The sequence below is a fragment of the Protopterus annectens genome, chromosome 11.part0 (genome assembly GCF_019279795.1).
Source record: "Protopterus annectens isolate FY-2018-M chromosome 11.part0, PAN1.0, whole genome shotgun sequence".
Lineage (NCBI taxonomy): Eukaryota > Metazoa > Chordata > Ceratodontiformes > Protopteridae > Protopterus > Protopterus annectens.
The window spans coordinates 1,041,650,839-1,041,672,609 of NC_056745.1; the positions used below are offsets into that span (position 1 = coordinate 1,041,650,839).

Sequence of the window (21,771 nt, forward strand, 5' to 3'; positions counted from 1 at the left end):
CATGCAAATCATAATATTGGTACAGGTTTTAGTCCTGAAAGGGATGTTAACACTGAATGTTTAATACATGATACTTATCAAGGGAATGCAGTGTTTGATAATGATCAAGGTGACATTGTTTTAGACAATGAACCAACTGGTGTCAGTAGTGATGAAGGTGCACGCAATAAAAGGAAAGAAAATACCGGTAATTCTAAATTTAACACTACAAAGAGGTTATACCAAATAAAAAATTATCGGGTAACAACCATAGTAACACCAATAAAAGTACTGTTCTGACCCGTAGTAAGACTTTTTTGGGGTCAAACTCGTCAGAGGACGAAATTTAAGTGAAACTAACGATTGTTTTAATGTTATTAATCTATCTAAACACACATTTAATGTTAATCAAATAAATGTGTTAAAATATGGTTTGAATTTTGTACCATGTAACAGGGGTAGCTACAGTAGAGCAATTGTGGATATAAAAAAATTCACCAGAAAGATTAATTTAACATACCTTATGCATGGTTTACCATCTACTAACAATGGTTTAATTAAACCTTCTTGTTACACTCCGAAACTACATCACACAATAAAAGTTTTTGAGGAACTATGTATTGCTGACATCAGTAAATTGTTTAACACTAAAAATTATTTCAATGATAATCTTACTAAATCTGAAAGGAAAGCATTAGAAGAACTTAGAAGCTTAGCAGGACATTACAGATTTATGAAAAGCGACAAAGGCTCAAACATTGTTATTATGGAACAGGATATTTATGATGCCAACATGTTAAATATTCTGGAGAATTTGAATGAATACAAAGAAGTCACTATATCTGACATTTATAAATCGTTTCGCTTCATTAATTATCATCTCTATGAAGCATTAATGTCAGGTGACATCAGTATTGAATTATACAATTTCTGTGTAGTTGAGTACCCTAAAATAGGGGTTATTTTTGGAATACCAAAAACACAAACAGCTAGTTAACCCTCCATTTCGTCCTATTGTGTCTGCACCTCATTCCATTACGGAAGGAATTTCCTTGGTTTTAGATGCTAGTTTGGGGCCATTATTAACTGATTGTGAATCTTATGTTAAGGATTCTTGGCATTTTCTAGAAAAACTTAGGAATTTTCAAGAGAAAGGGATTTTCACCTCTAAAAAACACATTATTTTTACTCTGGATGTTGTGTCACTGTACACATGCATACCCCATGATGAAGGTGTAGAAGCTGTACGCTGTTATTTACTAACAAGAAATGTTTTCTCCAACACAATTTCAACCATTTGTAACTTGTTGGAAATAGTATTAGAAAATAATTTCTTTCTATTTAAAAATCAATATTTCCAACAAATTAGAGGGGTAGCTATGGGCTCCCCAGCCGCACCAGCTTACGCCAATACAGTGATGGCATGGTGGGAAACTGAACAGATGCCTCTTCTTAGTAGTAAATTTTAATATTATATTTTACTCCAGATTTATAGATGATTTAATCTTTATGATTGAAGGGAATGACAATACAGTAGATGCCTTTTTTAAGGATATTAATTTATCATCTAACTATTTGAAATTTACTAAAGGCAACATTGGTTTAAACATCAATTTTTTGGACGTGTGTTTTTGGTGGGATGAGTTTGATAAAAGATTTCAAAGCAAGATTTTTCGTAAACAAACATTTACAAATGGCTACTTACATTATCAAAGTAATCATCCAAAACACACAGTTAAAAACATACCCAGAGGCCAGTTTATCAGAGCTAGTCGGATGACTAGTAAATATGATGACTTAATACAGGAATTTACTTTCATTGCGTCTCTTTTTGTGAACAGGGGATATGATGAGAAGTTAGTGATAGATAGTGGAAATGAAATCTTTAACAAACATCAAACACACTATCCAGCTATTTTAAACAAACCAGAGATAGACATTGTTAATAAGTCTAAGTCAAGTATTATTGATCCCGGATTAGTATGTTCTCTAGCTATGAACACAGACACTAGTCATATCAGAGCTGTTTTAGAAAAGAACTGGAGAATTATACAGGGAAATCATGATATAGTTGAAGTGGTTGGTAAAAAACCAAACTTCATCTTTCGTAACAACTACAATATTAAAAAATTGCTTGAACATGACAATATTTCCACCAAGAAAGTTAACACTGTTAAAAAAGGCATGTTCTGCTGTTATAATTGTAAAATCTGTAGATATATTTCAACAGGTTCATTTATTTCAGTTACCACTGTAGACAAAATTTTGGAAGTTCCAGGATATATCACTTGCAACACCTCCGGTGTTGTTTACATTGCCCTGTGTACAGCGTGTCCCGCTTTCTATGTGGGTATGACCACCAGGAGTTTGGGGACACGCATTAAAGAGCATATATATAATATAAAGACAAAAGATTCTAATAATGCCTTATTTAAACATTCTACAATTTGTTTAAATTTCAAGAAATTTGTATTTTCAGTTGTGAAGGTTTGTAGACAGGATTTAAGGGCTGGTGACTAAGAATTACCTGGAACAAAGGGAGACTTTATGGCAGATTAAATTGAAAGCAGACAAACCGCCTGGTTTAAACGAAACAATCAATGTAAAGTGTTTTTTAAAATATCAGAAGTTATGTATTGACAAACATCATGACTTATCCCCCCTTTTTTAAAAATGAATGTTTAGTATTCAACATTGTTTTAATTGACAATTGATTAATTATTAATTAGTTTGAATGTGTATTTAAGGGTGTGTTTTTCTTTTTGAATGTATTCTGAGGAAGTCAGTCGATGAAAGCGGTGATTAAAAGTTTTATACGCTATTTCTGTGGAGTGCTTTGCTTTTTGTCTTCTGCAGCTACTGTCGTCTGCCATCATCTCTGTTTATTTGTTTTTGGGCTATTCTTTATTTACTATGAGAAAAGTGTTTAAAGCGGACAAGTCCAGTATTGGTCTCCATTGAGTTTCTTTTCTTGGAACAAGGAACAGTCTTGAATAAAATCCATGACCTTGTTCTTGTTGCAGAACTTTTTCTATTGCTTTGATCTGAGCAAGCAGAGAAATTTGCTTGATAGCCTCTGCCCTCTGATTTTGTGGAAGGTTTGGCATGCCTTGTTTTCTTGGCAAGGTATGAAAATGGAACCTGTAACCGTGGTCTATAATGTCCAAAATCCATTTGTCTTGTCAGTTTGTGCCAATTCTTTGAAAATTGAGATAATTTTCCGCCCAAAGGAGCCTCTGTTTGCTCCTTGGTCAGCGGAACTAGAGGAAAGTCATTGAGATTGTCCCTGCGGGGCAGGAGAAACCCCTGTGTCACTTCTTTGGTTTGCTGATTGCCATTGTCGTCCCCTGTAGGATCCTCTGTATTGCCCTCTTCCTCGGGCACGCCTGTTTTTGCCCCTTTGAAATCTTTCAGGATTAGGAAAGGACCAGTTTTTAGAAGGCCAGTTCCTGCTGAATCTGAGTGGCTGAACCTGGAGGAAATCTTTGACTGTCTGAACTGACTTGGCTTTTTCCTCAATGGACTTTAACACATCTTTAGCATTAGCACCAAAAAGCTTGTTCTTTTCCAAGGGTGCATCAAGAAGTTTTGCCTTAACATGATCTGGTAAATATTGTTCTTTTAGCCATGCATGTCTACGAATGACCGCCCCTGTCATAGCTGCCCTACATGAAGCTTCCAATGCGTCATATCCACACTGTAGAAAGTGATTGCTAACCTGCTGAGAATTATGAACAGCCTCTTGCAAAGACTTCCTATCTAGAGGTTCAGGAGAGGCCAATTTTTTCTGTAAATCATCTAACAGGAAATCCTGATATTGAAACATGTGAAAGAGACAATTAAGAGCTCTCATAGATAAAGTAGTGGAGGTGTAAACCTTCTTCCCCCATCTCTCTAAGGCCCTTGCTTCCCTGTCGGAAGGCAAAGGGTTTTTGGAGGTGGTAGCTGAAACCCCTTTAGGCCCCTGGGAAATAGTTTCTAAATCAACAGCATGGGCCCTGAAGAAATGAGAATGGGTTTCTGGGACCCTATAGTATCTGTCAGGTTTGACAGGAGCAGGAGGAAGAGTATCAGGGGTAACACTGGAGTCAGAGTATAAATCATCCAAAACATCAAGCACAGGAGGTATTGCTAAGGGTCTGTGTTGGGGTTTTTTAAGGAATGTTCGAAGGCGCTTTCTGGAATCTGAATATTCCTGGCCTTGCCACTGAAAATGTTTCCTCATGGAATGCAGAACTTCCCCAAAAGAAATATCCTCAGGAGAAGAGGCAGAGGGAATGAGTCCTCTGCATCTGAATCCTCATAGGTCTGGAAGGGCTCTTCCTGGCTTTCAGAGTGAACAGAGTCCTCAGAATCTTCCTCAGAAGAGAGAGGGTCAGAGGGTTCAACCCTGGGCCTCTTATCAGGAGGAGGCTGGGATCCTCTCTCAGGATGGGCCTGGGAACCTCTGATCAGGGAAATTAAATCTGCGGCCATAGACATGATTTGAGTTTCAGGAGTAGGCTGAGGTAAGGTTTTAGCAGTAAGATGCTTGGCCTTGCTGGCTGCCTTGGCACGTGTGTAGGCCTTGATAGACATGGACATGGGAGGCCTAGCCACTCCACGTGCAGGAGTCACCTTATCCACAGCAATCGTCTCGGGCATTTCCTCGGTTTCAGTATCCTGAGGAAAATCAATAACTGGCGTCGGAGTGGCCTCCGGTATCGGAGGCATCGGTAATGCGGTGTCTTCGGTTCGAAGCGGTGGAATAACCGCCTCAGAGGGAACCGGGGCACTCGCTGTTAGTTTTGGCGTGGTGTCGGTGGAAGACGCGGGCCGAGGATGTCGGTCCCGGTCTTTTCGTTTCTTAGGAGTATGCGTTGTCGGTTGTTCCGACGGCATTATATAATCAAATTTTTCGCCGAAAAAGTCTTCAGCGAACTCCGCCCGGCGCCTGAGAGTGCGCTTGTTGAAGCGAGCACAGGCCGAGACGTCGTGGTCTGGGCCAAGGCAAGGGAGGCAGTAAGAATGGAAATCCTTATGAGGTATTTGTTTACCACAAGACAAACAATTATTTACTTTTTCAGTAATTTCTGACATTGGCTGAGGCAAGAAAAGGTCTAACGGGTACTTAGCTTTTTTGATGACTTCGGTATCGAAGAATACAGGAGCTGACCGACCGGCACTTGCAAACTGCTTCTGCTTCGGGCACCGTGCGGCAAGAAAGACTGGAGAAGATGGCGTCGGCTGATGCTTATATACTCCAGCCGCTCTGACGTCGGAGAGAAATGCGACATCAGCCGACGTCGGACCCAGACTTTGGAATCCGGCCGACCGAGGGCTGCCTGAGGCAGGACAACCCATATGTTATGACTGCAGTTGCATTCTTGAAGGACATCCACTGGAATTTCCTCATGTGTAACTTGGCTAAAGGGAGCATGGGGATAGTGGATGCCATGAACCCAAAAGGCGAAGAAACTCCCTGGCAGTCAGGGATTGCAGGAGCAGGTGGTGAGGGACAGGATCTTTTCTGGTGATGTCTGATTGGATCCTGCAGTAGAGGAAAATGTGGTCTTGTGAAGGAACCAGAGTAAATTTCAGGTAACTGATCGTGAACCCTAGCCCCCTCCAACAGTGGCACCATGAAGGAGAGGTTCTCCTGAAGGATATCTGGAGACTGAGCCTAGAGAAGATCTTCCAGGTATGGAAAAATCTGCATGCCCTGCAGTCTGCAGAAGGTTATGACAGGAGGCAAGCATTTTATGAAGACTGTCAGGGCTGTAGACAATCCAAAGGGCAAGGCACAGAATTGAAAATGTGACGAAGCAATAGCAAAGTGAAGAAACTTCATGAAACGAAGATGAATGGGAATGTGAAGATAGGCTACTGACACCATACAGGAAGGATGAGAGGAAAAAGGGTGGGGTAAGGTTAACATTCAAAAAGGTGAAAACCTACAGAAAGGTATTTAGATGGGATAGGTCTAGAATGGGTCTCCAAGGACCATTCTTCCTAGATACCAGGAACATCCTGGAGTAGATCCCTTATCCTACTTAGAAGGGGCAGCACTATCTGAATGGTCCGCCTTGAGAAAGGAGGGTGGAAATGACCTGGGGAAAGAGTTCCAGTTGTTCTTTTGGAGGTTGCAGAATACCCCTGAAGGGGAGCAAGAGCCTTTCACAAAATAAAACATCCTTGCAGGAGTCCTGAGTTATCAGCTTCCAAGCAGAGAGAAAGAGGGAGGTGAAGGGAGAAAGGAGTTAGTGGTCCAGTAGGTGGGTAGTCACAGATTACCTAAGCCTAAAAGGGCTGTTTCTGTGTGGGAGAAGAGGAGGTAAATTTAGAAGTAAATTGCTTCCTAGCATCTCTCTTACCTTTGGAAGACTGAGACCGAGAAGGCCTCTTAACAGAGGTGGTCTTGGCAGGGTAGTTTCTCTGAAACCTGGGCACAGGGGATATAAAAATGTTTCAGGTCTTGCAGCTCCATGACCTTCTCCTCTAGAGACTTACCAAGAGTTCTGCAGCAGCGGTACCAAATAAAGCCTTGTTGCCCAATGGGGCATCCAGAATTCTTGCCTTAATGTCATCAGGCAAAGATGGGAGCCTGAGCCAAGAATACCTCCTCAGGACTGACCCAGATGCAGCTGCTCTAGCGGATGCTTCCACGGCATCATAGCTACACTTTATAGAATGCCGTGTAATTTGAGCAGAAGAGTTAAGAATAGAGGAGAGCTTGGCCTTAGGAGAGTCAGGAAGCTCAGAAAGTAGATTACTAGCATCCGAGAGAGGGGCCAAGGAATATTTGGCTATATGGGTCTGGTAGTTAATGACCCCGAATGCCAGAATAGCTAATGTGTAAACCCTTTTTCCTATTCTCTCCATGACCTTGCTCTCCTTATCTGAGGGGGAGACAGAAAGTACAGTTGTGTACACCTACCATAAATGTAGATGTTTGAGTGTCTTCACTGTTGCAGTCATGACTGTAAGGTTCTCCCCCTGCCGGCAGGCAGCCCTCGGTCAACCAGAATCCCAAAGTCTGGGTCCGGCGTCAGCTGTTCATCGCTGCTCCCTGACGTCAGAGCGCCAGGAGTATAAAGATGACAGCCGATGCCATCTTCTCCAGTTTTTCTTGCCCCAGATGTCAGGAGTCCCAAAATGAAAATGGCCCCAAAACCTTTGCAAATACACCTCAGAAGAATGGTGAAAAAAGGAACCACACAAAAGTAAAAATAAGAGGGGACAGGAGGGAGGGAAACCCAGACTGCAACAGTGAAGACACTCTAACATCTACATTTATGGTAGGTGTACACAACTGTACTATGTTTATCATGTTTCACTGTTGCAGTCATGACTGTAGGGTAGAATCCCAAAGCTGAAAGAAAGGGAGGTGGTCATAAAGAAGGGGCGGCTAAAAGGCCCTGCAAGACTGCAGAGGCAAAGCCTGCCCTAGACTTGGAGTAGAGAGGCAAATTGTAGTGCTTAGAAAAAGTGTGCACTGAACTCCAAGTTGCAGCTTCCAAAATATCCTTGGTAGGAACTCCCCTGAGGAAGGCTGCAGAAGTGGCAGCAGCTCTGGTGGAATGAGTCCGTATACTCCCTGGGACTTGCTTTCCATGGTGTTAACAAAATCGGATTCCATGAGCAATCCATTTAGAAATGGTTTGTTTAGAAATAGCTTTACCTTGGGAACTGGAAGCATAAGAAACAAACAATTGTTCTGATTTTCTGATGTCCTTAGTTCTGTTCAGGTTAAAAAGTAGCCGTCTATGTACATCCAAGGAATGTAAGGTCCTTTCCCCTTTATTTTGAGGAGTGGGGAAAAAGGTTGGCAAGTGGATAGTTTGATTTAATGCCACTTTGGAAACCACATTAGGCATGAAGGTTGTATTAGTCCTCAAAGATACTCTGTCTTGATGAAAAATAATGTATGGTTTCACCGCCATAAGAGCTTGTAATTCTGAAACTCTCCTGGCAGAGGTTAGTGCCAACAGGTTAGCTGTCTTCCAAGATAAAAACTTGATGTCAGCAGAAGCGGCAGGCTCAAAAGGAGGCAAGGTTAGTTTTTCCAAAACATAATTGAGATCCCAAGCAGGAATGGGAGGAGATCTAGGAAGTCTTAAGTTCTTAGCTCCTCTGAGGAACTGTCTCATGAGCTGGTGGGAAAAGATGGGAGGGTCTGTATTATAATGAACAGAAATAGCAGAAGCATGGATCTTAATGGAAGAGAAAGAGACCGTTATGCAAGAGATCCGTCAAGTAAAGGAGAATTAAAGTAATGTTAGGAAGAAGAGGATCAGAATCCTGAGCCTGCATCCCGGAACAAAATCTTTTCCATTTTCCTGCATAAGATTTCCTAGTGCTAGGACGTCTGGCTTCTAAAATGACATCCATAACCTGCTTGGGTAGAAAAGAAATCAAAGGCCCTGGATTAACCAGGCCGCCAGGCTGAGAGTTCTGACATGAGAGTAGTACCTGACCCTGATTGTTGGGACAGAAGGTTCGGAGACTGAGGTAAAATCCAATGTGGCATCAGGCATAGGTTTATTAGAGTTGGATACCAAAACTGCCGAGGCCAATTCAGAGCCAACAAGATTATCATCCTGGGTTTGTCCTGTTTTATCTTTAATAAAACTCGTGGAAGAGGTAGAGGCGGGAAAGGCATATCCCGAGAGGTTTCTCCAACTGAATGACAGGGCATCCACTTTTCAAGCCTCTCTGTGGAATGTCCTGGTGCAGAAATTCTGTAGCTGATGATTTAGATGGGATGCAAAGAGATCTTATAGGAGGACATCCCCATGTTGCTGTTATCATCCTGAATATTTTGGTGTCCAGCATCCATTCGTGTGGATCCGAAAGGTTTCTGCTCAAACTGTCTGCCAGTAAGTTTTGTTTCCCTGGTAGAAACTGAGCTTGAAGATGCAGATTGCAAGCTAGAGCTGTGTTCCACAAATCCATGGCTAGTCTGCAAAGGGGGGTAGGAATGAGATCCCCCTTGTTTGTTTATGTACCACATAACTGTGGTGTTGTCTGTCCGTATTAGTAGTTGTCCTGGTTGTATGAGATTCCTGAAGGCCAATAGAACTTTCTGAACTGCTAACATTTCCTTTAAGTTGATATGCAGGTGCTTCTGATCCTTTGTCCAAAGGCCCTGCAGACAATTGTCCTGAAAATGGGCTCCCCAAGCATAATCTGAGGCGTCCGTGGTTAGACTCTGAGAGGCAGGAGGTAGACGGAAGTGTTTCCCTTTGTTTAGAGCACATGCCCTGGACCACCAAAGAAATTCCTTTTGAAGACAAGGAAGGACAGGAATCAGTATGTCCAAACTGTGGTAATGCTGAGACCATACACTTTTTAGGTACCACTGTATTTTCCTCATGTGTAGTCTTGCATATGGTACGAGAAGGATGCAGGAGGCCATGTAACCCAAAGCCTGCAGGAATTTCCTTGCAGATAGATGGGTTAGAATTGCCAAGGCTTTGAAAGTTGATGCCAGCTGTAATTGTTTTTCGGATGTCAGAAATGCCATCTGGGTTGTAGTGTTTAGAAGAGCACCCAGAAAATTATCTGTTGTGATGGTGTCAAATTTGACTTGCCTGAATTAGACAATCGTCCAGATAAGGGTAAATTTGAATTCCCTTGAGTCTGCAGTAGGCTACTACTGGAGCCAGGCATTTGGTAAAGACCCTGGGCGCAGTAGACAATCCTAAGGGAAACGCAGAGAATTGAAAGTGCCTCGATCCGGCCTTGAACCTGAGGTATTTTCTGCGATCCTGCCTGATGGGAATGTGTAAATATGCCTCCTTTAAATCCAAAGTCACAATCCATGCATCTTTGGACAGCATTGGAAGTAACTGCTGTAGAGTAAGCATCTTGAATTTTGGAATCTCTAGAAAGGTGTTCAATGCCGACAGATCCAGAATGGGTCTCCATGAATTTTGCTTTCTTGGAGCTAGAAAGAGCCTTGAGTAAAACCCTTTTCCCATCTCTGAAAGAGGTACCAGTTCTATGACATTCATAGCCAAAAGAGCTTCCACCTGGTTTAAGGCCTCCGTCCATTGATATTTTGGAAGGTCTGGCCATCCGCTTGGCCTTGGCAAAGTATGAAAATGGAATTTGTAACTTCTTAAAATCACATCCAAAACCCATTTGTCCTAGGTTATTCGAGTCCAATTTTGATAAAAAAGAGAGAGTTTTCCTCCGAGAGGGGCTTCCAGGCAAGACATTCCTGCAGCCCAACAGAGGGAGTCATTGAGTTTGTTTCCTTTGAGACTGTGGCCTGTCCTCTCCTCCCCTAGGGGTAGAAGCAGTCCACTGCCTTGGTCTATAAGCAGCTTGTGTTTGAGGCCTCCCTCTGGAGCGTCTATATCTACCCCTTTGAGGCATGTCTGAAGAGGGAAAGGACCAGTTTTTTGATGGCCAATTCCTGCTAAATCTAGGAGGCTGTACTTGTAAGAAATCTTTAACTGTTTGCATGGATTTCGCCTTATCCTCCATCTTTTTAATCATCTCTTCAGCTTTTGATCCAAACAAAACATTATGCTAACAGGAGCATCCAATAATTTATCCTTTACTTGTTCAGGTAAATTTTGTTCCTTTAGCCATGCATATCTTCTAATGACTGTGCCAGAGGCTGCAGCCCTACAGGAAGCCTCCAAGGCATCAAATCCACAGTGTAAAACATGCTTCCCAACTTGTTCAGTGGTATGCAATAAGTCATGTAATTCCTTATCCTCTGCACAGGCAGAAATGGAAGTAAATTTTTGTTTTAAGACAGACAAGAGAAATTGCGGATATGTAAGCATATGAAACTGACAGTTTAATGCCCTAATGGACAAAGTAGCAGAAGTGTACACCTTTTTGCCCCATCCTTCCAAGGCTCGAGAATCCTTTTCAGAAGGAATAGGATTTTTAGCAGTAGTGGCCTTAACACCCTTAGGACCCTGAGAAATGGTTTCAGGGTCAGCAGTAGGATTCTTGTATAAAAACTGATGGGAATCAGGAACCCTGTAGTACCTATCAGGCTTAACAGGAGCAGGAGGAAAAGAATCAGGAGTTAAATTAGCCTCCGAAAAGGCATCATCCACAGGAGGAATAGCCAGGGGTCTATGTTGAGGAAGAAGAAGAAAATCCCTCGGTCTTTTCTTGGATTCTGAATACTCCTGTCCCTCCCAGTGGAAATGTTCCCTCATTTCATGCAAAGTTTCCCCAAAAGAAAAATCCTCAGGAGGAGAAGCTGAAGGAATGGATTCTTCCGCATCAGAATCCTCATAAGGAAGAAAAGAATATTCCTGATCAGAAGAAGAAACTGAGGAAACAGAAGCCTGATCAGAGGAATCATAATAAACATCCTGCCTTGGCCTTTTGTCTGGAGGGGGATGAGAACCCCTAATCATTATAAGTAAATCCTCCGCCATCTTGAGTAACTGTTTCTGTGACTTGGGAGCTGGTTCAGAAGAGGCCTGTGTTGAAGTCTTTGATTTAGAAGGAGTCTTTGCCTTTTTATTTGAATTTACTTGAAGCCGAGTAGGCCTGAAAACCCCTTCAGAAGCCGGTACCTGCACAGCAGCTCCGGACCCATCCGAAGGAGAGTTGTCCGAAGGTCCTGCAACAGAGATATTTAAAGGCCTGGTTGGCTCCTCATGAGAGTCCGTTTCGGCCGTCGGTTCTGAAATGGCCGACGACAGGGGCTGCAAAAGCGCCTCACTGACGACGGCCGAACCTGAAGCTGGCTCCACATGTGCGCTATCATCAGATTTGGATCTCGGAGGCCTGTCTTTATACTTGCGACGCTTGTGAACTCCGGTAGATGGAAGCGTATCAGACGACATTTTGTAGTTAAATCGTCTACCGAAGTAATGAAAAGCAAAATCGTACCTTCGCTTAATTGTACGTTGATTGAATCTAGCACAAAACCGACAACTAGCTACATCGTGGTCAGGGCCCAAGCAAGGAATACAGTAAGAATGAAAATCCTTATGAGGTATTTGCTTCCCACATGAAATACAATTAACTTTTTCTGACATCGGAGTGGAGCAAGAAAAGAGTTTCCCCAATGGGGTACTTAGCTTTGAGTGGAGAAGAAAGTCTTCGGACCGAAGTACGTAGAAATATTCGTCAGGAGACAACCGACCGGCACTTGCGAACTGCTATCACCACACGGCAAGAAAGACTGAAAAAGATGGCGTCGGCTGTCATCTTTATACTCCTGGCGCTCTGACGTCAGAGAGCAGAGATGAACAGCAGACGCCGGACCCAGACTTTGGGATTCTGGCCGACCGAGGGCTGCCTGCCGGCAGGGGAGAACCCTACAGTCATGACTGCAACAGTGAAACACGATGAACATCAGGAAGTTAACCTCCTGGAGGCCTTGCCCGCAGTCACTGTAATGGTAGGGTCTGCACTGGGACATTTGAACAAATATTTGGAATTCTTCAGCACTTTATAAAATCTATCTAATCTTTTGGGGCAGCAGGTTGAGAATCAGGGCAGCAAAGGCATTCAGGAATGCTGGCAGAACAGGAGGTATGGCAGATGGGGAAGGGGAGGGGAGTCTCATCTACAGCAGGTCATACCACCTTTTTTGGATGTCTGACACCAGAGAACAATCCCACTTAAACTCCCTTATTTTTAGAATTTTTTCCCCAAAGGAAATATCACAGAGGAAGCAGTGCCATTAGATTCTTTTTCTAGGGTGACATAACCCAAATGAGAAGAAATTTGGGCTGAGTAAGCCAAAGATTCATCCCCAGTAGAATTCTCATCATCTGAGGAAAATTCCTCAGAAGTCCTCTTTTCAGGTGTACAAGGAGGAATGGAGGGAGGAGGGAAAAGGGAGAGAGGGGGCTGAGGATTGCCTCAGGGTCATAAAGGCATTGAAGAGGCCTTGGGAAAAAGCCTGCCAATCCGCTGGTTGTTCCTGAGAAGCTGGAGAAACATGTTTCTTTTTGATTTTCTTCTTTTTAGAAACTTTCAGTTGGTGGAAGGTGGATGGGCCTGACATTGGCCTACACTCCACAATGTTGGTAGGAACACCTTCATACACAGTTTGTGTAATGCCACATGGGCCTTCATTCACAACAACCCAAGGTCCCCCTAACTCTCAAGTTGGGCATCTGCATTTCCCCCAAGGATGTGCCGGTAGGGTCCTTCATGGCCTCCAGGTCTCCGGGCCAACATAAGCCTCAAGAGACAAGTTCAGACCAGAGAGAGCAGTGGGGTAAATCAGACCTAGTCTTCTTGGCCTTCTTAGCTTGCGGCTTGCCTGAAAGACCCGACATAACTTCCATATCACATGAGATATTTTAGACGCAGATTTTCTAGATATAAATTTAAAGAAGCTAACCGACTATACAGGGTCTTGGGAACAAAGGCCTTACAAATAGAACAAGTGGTATGGTCGTGGTTAGGGCCTCGGCAAAATAGACAAAGGTCATAACAGTCCTTCCTAGCCGACATGTAAACACAAAAACTTACTGTAGTCCAAAGATAATAAAGGGAAACTCCAACAGGGCACTTATCTGAACCAAGACTCAACTTGCCAGACAAGCGACGACCAGAGCGGACAATTGGACAGGATGCAGAAAAGTTTTGAGGTCTGGTATGCAACAATGTCAGCTTTATACCTGAAGTCATTTTATGACCAATGTACATTTTTTGTAGCTATGTGACGCCACACGTACCTTATAGTAGTGAGAGACTTTTGTATACTGGCAGGACGTACGAGTCAGCCGGGGGCAGACTCCCTCATGTTACAAATACTGCAACATGTGAATAGGAGGACATCTGTAAAACGCACCTCTTGTACTCATTACTGGTACATTTTCACGTGGAAATTTTAATATAGCGGCTTAACACCCAACAGAGTAGCAAAATTATTTATTACAGAAAAGACTGCAGCATACACTGGAGGTGTAGAATTGTAATGATGACTGGACACATATTCTAAGACTGTTACTATACATAACTTTTTGAATAAAATTGTAGATTTCCTTAAAGCTTTATGGTCAGGATCTTTTTTCCTTAAATTATTTGATTTAATAGACAAATATGAAATGAATATGGAAAATTGCTACATACTATTGACAATTTTAACTGTGACAAGAAACGGCATCACAAGATTTCTCCCAAAGCTGCATTGTCAGTCTGCAAAGGGTGTAAGAGTGCCCCCCTGCTTGTTTATGTACCAGTGGTGTTGTCCTGTATCATTAAATGGCCTTGCTGGAGTTGGTGTTGAAAAGCCTCGATGGCATGCATTACTGCCAGCATTTCCTTTTGGTTTATATGCAGATGTGTTTCCTTTGGAGACCATTGTCCTTGTATACACCTGCCTTCCATGTGCCACACCCTCCACAATTTGAAGATTTTTTATTATTTCTTCAAGAGGCGGTCTTCAGAGAGATCAACATAAAAAGCAGGATATTCCTGACTTCACTAAATTCCATCATCTAGGAAAATTCCTTTTGAAGGCATGGAATGAGCGGTATGATTGTTCCAAGTTGTTGCTGTGTTGAGACCAAATGCTTTTTAGGTACCATTGAAAGTCCTCTTTTCAGGTGTAGTTTTGCTAAGGAGGAATGGAGGAGGAGGGAAAAGGGAGAGGGGCTGAGGATTGCCTCAGGGTCATCTGAGTTTGAAGTAATGAGTCTTGTTCTCTTGCTTGTCTTCTGTCTTTCAAGCCATCTGAGAGGCTGTGTCTAGTTTGGGCTGCCCTCTGATTATTTGCTGGGATGGCTGCAGTCTTGACTTTTGGAAGTTGACTGTGTGGAAACCTGCTTGAAGTAATCGTGACATAATCCAGTTTTTGTCAACATCAATTTGTCGTCCAGGGAGGCAGTCGTCCAGGTACGGGTAAATTTGATACCCTGGAGCCTGCAATGAGCAATTACTGAAAGGCATTGAAGAGGCCTTGGGAAAAGCCTGCCAATCCGCTGGTTGTTCCTGGTTGAGAAGCTGGAGAAACATGTTTCTTTCTGAACTGATTTTCTTCTTTTAGAAACTTTCAGTTGGTGGAAGGTGGATGGGCCTGACATTGGCCTACACTCCACAATGTTGGTAGGAACACCTTCATACACAGTTTGTGAATGCCACATGGGCCTTCATTCACAACAACCCTGGTCCCCTTGAACTGTTCCCTCAAGTTGGGCATCTGCCAAAAGAAATTTCCCCAAGGACGTGCCGGTAGGGAATCTTCTTCATCCGAGGCCTCATAGGTCTGGAAGAGCTCTTCCGGGCCAACATAGTGGACAGCCTCAAGAGACAAGTTCATCTGACCAGAGAGTAGGGTCAGTGGGTTAAATCAGACCTTTATCAGGAGGAGTCTGGGCCTTCTTAGGATGGGCTTGCCTGAAAGACCTCTAATCATGGAACTTCCATATCAGCCATGAGATATTTTAGTGCAGATTTTCTAGATATAAATTTAAAGAAGCTTTGTTTTGCTGGCTGCCTTAGCCTAGTGTAGGCCTTAATACACATGGCCAGGAGAGGCCTGGCAGCTCCACGCGTGTGACCTTGACCTTGTCTACCGCAATGGTCTCGGGCATTGTGTCTGTTCTGGAAAGGAGTTAAGTCTATAACTGTCAGTAATGTCTGGAATCGAGTGCGGTCTAATGCGGTGTCTTCGGTTCGGGCGGTGGAGAGACCGGAGGAGCACTCGCGAGTTTTGGCGGGAGTCGGGCGTGGAGTCGGTGGTAGGCGGGGAGGATGTTTTTCCCGGTCTTTTCGGCATGACGGAAGATCGACGGCATGGTGTAATAAATTTATCGCCGAAAAATCTTCAGCTCCGCAGCTGACTCCTGCCTGAGAGTGCGCTACACAGGCCGAGCACAGGCGTCGTGGTCTCAGGCAAGGGAGGTAGTAAGAGTGGAAATCCTTATGAGGTATTTGTTTACCACAGAACATTTGTTTACTTTTCAGTAATTTCTGACATCGGCTGAGGCAAGAAAAGGTCCCCAATGGGGTACTCCCTTTTTTGATGACTTGGTTTGATGACTTTGGTATCGTACAGGAGCTGACTGCGACTGCTTTAACTGCCGCTGCTTCGCAAGAAAGACTGAAGAAAATGGCGCCGGGCTCGGCTGATGTATGTCTCTCCCGCGGGAGAGAAATGCGACATCAGCCGACGTCGGACCCAGACTTTGGAATCCGGCCGACCGAAGGGCTGCCTGAGGCAGGACAACCCACATGTTATGACTGCAGTTGCATTCTTGAAGGACATCAAAGGCCTTACAAATAGAACAAGTGGTATGGTCATGGTTAGGGCCTCGGCAAAATATACAAAGGTCATAACAGTCCTTCCTAGCCGACATGTAAACACAAAAACTTACTGTAGTCAAAAGATAATAAAGGGAAACTCCAACAGGGCACTTACCTGAACCAAGACTCGCAACTTGCCAGACAAGCGACGACCAGAGCGGACGATTGGACAGGATGCAGAAAAGTTTTGAGGTCTGGTATGCAACAATGTCAGCTTTATACCTAAAGTCATTTTATGACCAATGTACATTTTTTGTAGCTGTGTGACGCCACACGTACCTTATAGTAGTGAGAGACTTTTGTATACTGGCAGGACGTACGAGTCAGCCTGGGGCAGACTCCCTCATGTTACAAATACTGCAACATGTGAATAGGAGGACATCTGTAAAACGCACCTCTTGTACTCATTACTGGTACATTTTCACATGGAAATTTTAATATAGCGGCTTAACGCCCAACAGAGTAGCAAAATTATTTATTACAGAAAAGACTGCAGCATACTGGAGGTGTAGAATTGTAATGATGACTGGACACATTCTAAGACTGTTACTATACATAACTTTTTGAATAAAATTGTAGATTTCCTTAAAGCTTTATGGTCAGGATCTTTTTTCCTTAAATTATTTGATTTAATAGACAAATATGAAATGAATATGGAAAATTGCTACATACTATTGACAATTTTAACTGTGGCAAGAAACAGCATCACAAGAAAAATGGAAAATGCCACACCCTCCACAATTTGAAGATTTTTTATTATTTCTTCAAGAGGCGGTCTTCAGAGAGATCAACATAAAAAAGCAGGATATTCCCGTAGGACTTCACTAAAAATCCATGGACTAAGATACTCTCTCTTCTATTGATGTGCATCTACAAAAATATTACCTCTGCAAGATGAACTATCAAAAACTCAATGAACATTTGACAACTCTACTAATTGTTTTATTTTGAGGTTTTTTTTTCATTATTTTTCCTACTCTTTCACCAGGCATGTTTGCACATACTGTAAATAGTTGAGTTTATATTATTGTCTTTACTCTTGCTGCATTTCACTAAGAAGCATATCAATGTATCAATAGATGTTTTAATTGCTTTTAAATTTTAACACTTTTTCTAATGGGAAAAAAATGGGTTACCCACCTTTTCCATAATTTTTCCAGGAAGTGTAGTTTTTCCAGTTTGTGACTTAACAGGTAACTTTTTCACACCAGCTGAAGAAATCCTCTTCTGGCTGATCGAAATGTCTGTATTCGTATTCTGCTTATGGGTTGGAACGATCTCCAGTGCTTTTTCAACAGTTTGGTTAACAGGGCTTGCATCAGGTGTCAAAGTTTTATTGGAATCATTAGGATTTACAGCAGGAACTTTAATTTCTACACACTGCTGCAGTGAAGGAGGAAGTTGGTGTGTAGGAGTCTGACGAATAATGAAAGTTTCTCTCTTAGCGGCAGCAGGGCTTCTATAGCTCTCACAGCCCAGTTGAAAGATTTTCAGCTTTGATTTGGACTCCGCTACAAATTTCTCAACAAAGAGATTCTCATTTTTTTCAGGTGGTTTAGACTTCTCAGCACAATGCTTGCTGCTATTTTCAAGCTGCAATGCAAGCATATGGGCTTCTTTGAAGATCTCTACAAACTTCTCTCCTGCAAGAGGACTCCAGTTTAGAAGCTCAGGGGAAGGTGACGACTCCTTACTTTCTTGTGGATTGCTTATTTCAATATTAACAGCAACACATTTTTCCTTATGTCCAACTGGTCCAACAAAAACCTCATCTTCATCATCTTTCCCACTAGATAGATTACAAAAAATAGATGTTAGATTCCATTATGAAATTCAGAAAAAAAACAAAAAAACACCATATATACTCTTTCCACCAATAGATCCACAAAACATTTGTAAACTAGTGTACTTAATTGCATCTACAGAAAACTGTCTCCTCTTGGGAACAAGGTTCTAATATAGAGCGCAGAAGTAAGAGTCTAAACCACATACTTCAAAAGGATCTGCAATACATCTTAGAAAACTGGTTCAGCTTATATTCACTGTACATTCTACTACACCTATCCAAAGTCATCATTTTCATGGGACAAGGCCTCCAACAACATCTGATTCAGTTTAGACAAGCAGTCTGCTTATATGGATACTAGTTGTCTACCATACAGTTTCACAGCATGTACACAAGAATCTGTTGCTAATCTCGGTTTAGTAGTTAAGGTGTTTACCTCACAGGCACAAGCTACAGGGTTTGATTCTCACCCTTGGGGATGTATGGCTAAGCTTAAAAAGTCCCACTGGTATCATTAACCTAATAGTCACCCATGAACCTTATTAAATAATGAAACATTAACAGTTACAATATTTCATACTGGAAGGTGCAACACTATGATTACATCTCACGCTAGCTACTATATACTTCATAGCAGTTCTACAGTTTTCTACGCTCTGAAACAATTCAGAATTACAAGTGGTGTTCGAAAGACATGCGTAGAATGGGCGTGCCTTCGTTGAAGGTTAGGCATCGAGCTGGCACCTCTGTACCCATAAAAATCTACTGCCAATTAGCCGACTGGAGTTCCGCTGTGGCGACCCCTAACAGGGAAAAGCCAAAAGAAGAACTTATAGTCTAGTGGGACTCTGCAAAACATATGCCACAAGAAGAGACAACTCTTGTTGTATTGCAGTATACACCTCAATGCTACTTTACCTTACACAACTATTATATGAACTGGTTCCCAAATGATGCATACGTTTTGTACTAACCATAATAACAGATTTCAAAGAACTGTGACTATTTTCAGTAACATTTAGGACTATGTGCTGTAGACATTAGGACAACTTTGCACTCAGTTTTTCAGACTGTCACTGTACCATTACCCCCCACCCACACACACTTTATCATAGATTTCTTCTTACAGATCCAGTTAGTCTCTGACACAAGCCCTTGACTAGCTGATATGAAGCAGCTCAAGGTATCCCACACAATAAAAAAAAAAAAAAAAAAAAGGGCAAGCCAACTACATTGTCAAGAGACTGGTTAAGCTTGATATAAGCAGACAACATAAGGTGGCCTGCATGTCTCAGGCTGAAACAGGAGAATGGATGGGAGAAAAAGTGTAATCAAAGGTGGACACACTTCTTACAGCTCTCTGGCATTAAGTACATGGCTTTTCATTTCTGATATACTATCCATCTTCAGTAATCTGTAGGACAGAGTCTCTAGTTAACACACTAGGGTGATAATGGTCATGAAACTGAGTTATGTACTTAAACTTGGTATCTGTGTTGTCCATTTTCATTCTTCCTTACTGCTGGGTCTCTGATCCGACTTAGCTGCTTTTCCAAGACTTATGATCAGAGTCTCGAGCCCCTCCCTCTCCCATTATGTATCATGCCTTCTCTAACCCCTCCGATCAAGTTTGCTGCTCCATATACAGAAAATTAGTAGAAAAGAACAAAATATTCGAAACTCAAATCAGGAACCTACAGGTTCCATAAAATCTCTTGGGTAACTTATCTGAAGACCAGGCTGGGAGATGGATGGGAGGGATGTGAGGAAGAATGAAAATGGACCACACAGATATCATGTTATGGTAAGTACACAACTCATAAATCTGATGTTGTCCTCTCATTCTTCCTCACTGCTGGGTGGCCCTCAAGGAAGGATATGCCGGAGCACTGCTAAAAAAAGAAGTAACGTTCCATCTGTATTGCTGATCCTTCTTCAGTCATTACGTGTGGGTATCAGTTCCGACCTCGAAACAGAGCTGGCCATCTTCCAAGCTCGTGTCAGCTACAAACTCTCGAGCTAAAACTCTTACCCAGAATTCCACTCTCCATGTTACCTCAGATTGAGTTTGCAAGTCAAAAGGTAGAGGCTACCTCTAGTCAAATGACCTAAAAGAACCGGATGGTGAGGTCCACTAGAAGCCACAGGAGGGGGAAGGAGGGAGGGTTGTAATGACTGAACGAGGATCAACAATACAGATGGAACGTTATGGTAAGACAACTTCTTTATCTGATATTGTTAATCCTTGTTCATTCCTTACGTGTGGGACAGAATCTCCAGCTACCTCTATTTCTGGGAGGCTCTCATGGAAGGACATTCCTGAGCACCATAGAAAGTACAGTTTTGTACCTACCATAAATGTAGATGTTCGAGTGTTCACACTGCTGCAGTCATCACACTTGGGTTATCCTGCCGTCAGGCGGTCCCCGCAGTCGGCCAGAGTTCCAAAGTCTTGGTCCGGCGTCGGTTGCTGTCGCTTCTTCCCTGACGTCAGTGCGCCAGGGGTATATAATATGCATCTGACGCCATTTTCTTCAGTTCTTCTTGCCCCATATGGCAGGTGCTCCCAAGTAGATAGGCAATACATATTGCTAATCAAAAATATACATAAGATAAAAACAATACCTTCAGTTACCAGCAAATACACCCCAAAGGTTGTATAGGACAGAAAAATATAGATAAAGTCCAGCTAGTTCAGAGGGGATGGAGGGAGGGTAACCTGAACTGCAGCAGTGTGAACACTCGAACATCTACATTTATGATAGGTACAAAACTGTACTATGTTCATCGTGTTACACTGCTGCAGTCATCACACTTGGGTAGAATCCCAAAGATAAGGTTGGGTGGCTGGTCTATAAAGAGGATTGGCTATGAAGCCCTGCAGAACTGCAGTGGCAAATCCTCCTCTGGATTTAGAGTAGAGAGGCAGGTGGTAATGCTTGGTAAAGGTGTGCACTGAACTCGTTGCAGCCTCCAAAATTTCCTTGGTAGGTACTCCTCTGAGAAAGGTTGTTGAAGTGGCTGTTGCCCTGGTGGAATGCGGCCTAATGTTATTAGGGACTGATTTTTCATGCTGTGTGTAGCAGTACCGAATACAGTGTCCTATCCATTTGGATATAGTCTGCTTTGAGACAGCCTTGCCCTGTGATCCTGCAGCATACGCTACAAACAGATGCTCAGTTTTCCTGAAAGCTTTTGTTTTGTCCAAGTAGAAGCGCAACTGCCTGTGTATGTCTAAAGAATGCAGAAGTTTCTCCCCTTTATTCTGGGGGTTTGGATAAAAAGTTGGCAAATGGATGGTTTTGTTAAGAGCCACACTAGATACCACCTTTGGCATAAAGGTAGGGTTCGTCTTTAAAGATACCCTGTCCTGATGAAAAATTATAAAAGGTTCCACTGCCATTAATGCCTGTAGCTCCGAGACTCTTCGTGCTGAAGTTACTGCCAGGAGCAGAGCTGTTTTCCATGATAAAAATTTAAGATCGGCTGTATTGGCTGGCTCAAAAGGTGGTAGGGTCAGTTGTTCCAAAACGAAATTGAGGTCCGGTTTTTCCAAAAATGAAACTGAGGTCCCAAGTTGGTGTTGGTGTTCTCCGGGGCGGTCTTATATTTTTAGCCCCACTGAGGTACTGCTTTAGCAAGGGATGAGAGAATAAAGGAGCATCCGTGTTGTAATGTGCTGAAATGGCAGAGGCGTGTATCTTAATTGATGAAAAGGATAGGCCTCTGTCCAGCATCTCAGTTAAGAATTATAAAATCTGAGGAATGTTTGGAAG

General features: G+C 42.7%; 1 protein-coding gene across 1 annotated transcript in view; it reads right to left on the bottom strand.

Annotated features, from left to right (window-relative positions):
* The window catches only part of GTSE1 (G2 and S-phase expressed 1), a 999,478-nt gene extending 980,506 nt beyond the window's left edge, over positions 1-18,972 (bottom strand). The window contains exons 1-2 of the mRNA XM_044087269.1: positions 18,914-18,972; positions 17,350-17,998 (exon numbers count right to left, since the gene is read on the bottom strand). Of these exons, the coding sequence (XP_043943204.1) occupies positions 17,350-17,998; positions 18,914-18,972 (708 nt within the window). The remainder of the gene's footprint in view (positions 1-17,349; positions 17,999-18,913) is intronic.
* Positions 18,973-21,771: the final 2,799 nt, after the last annotated feature.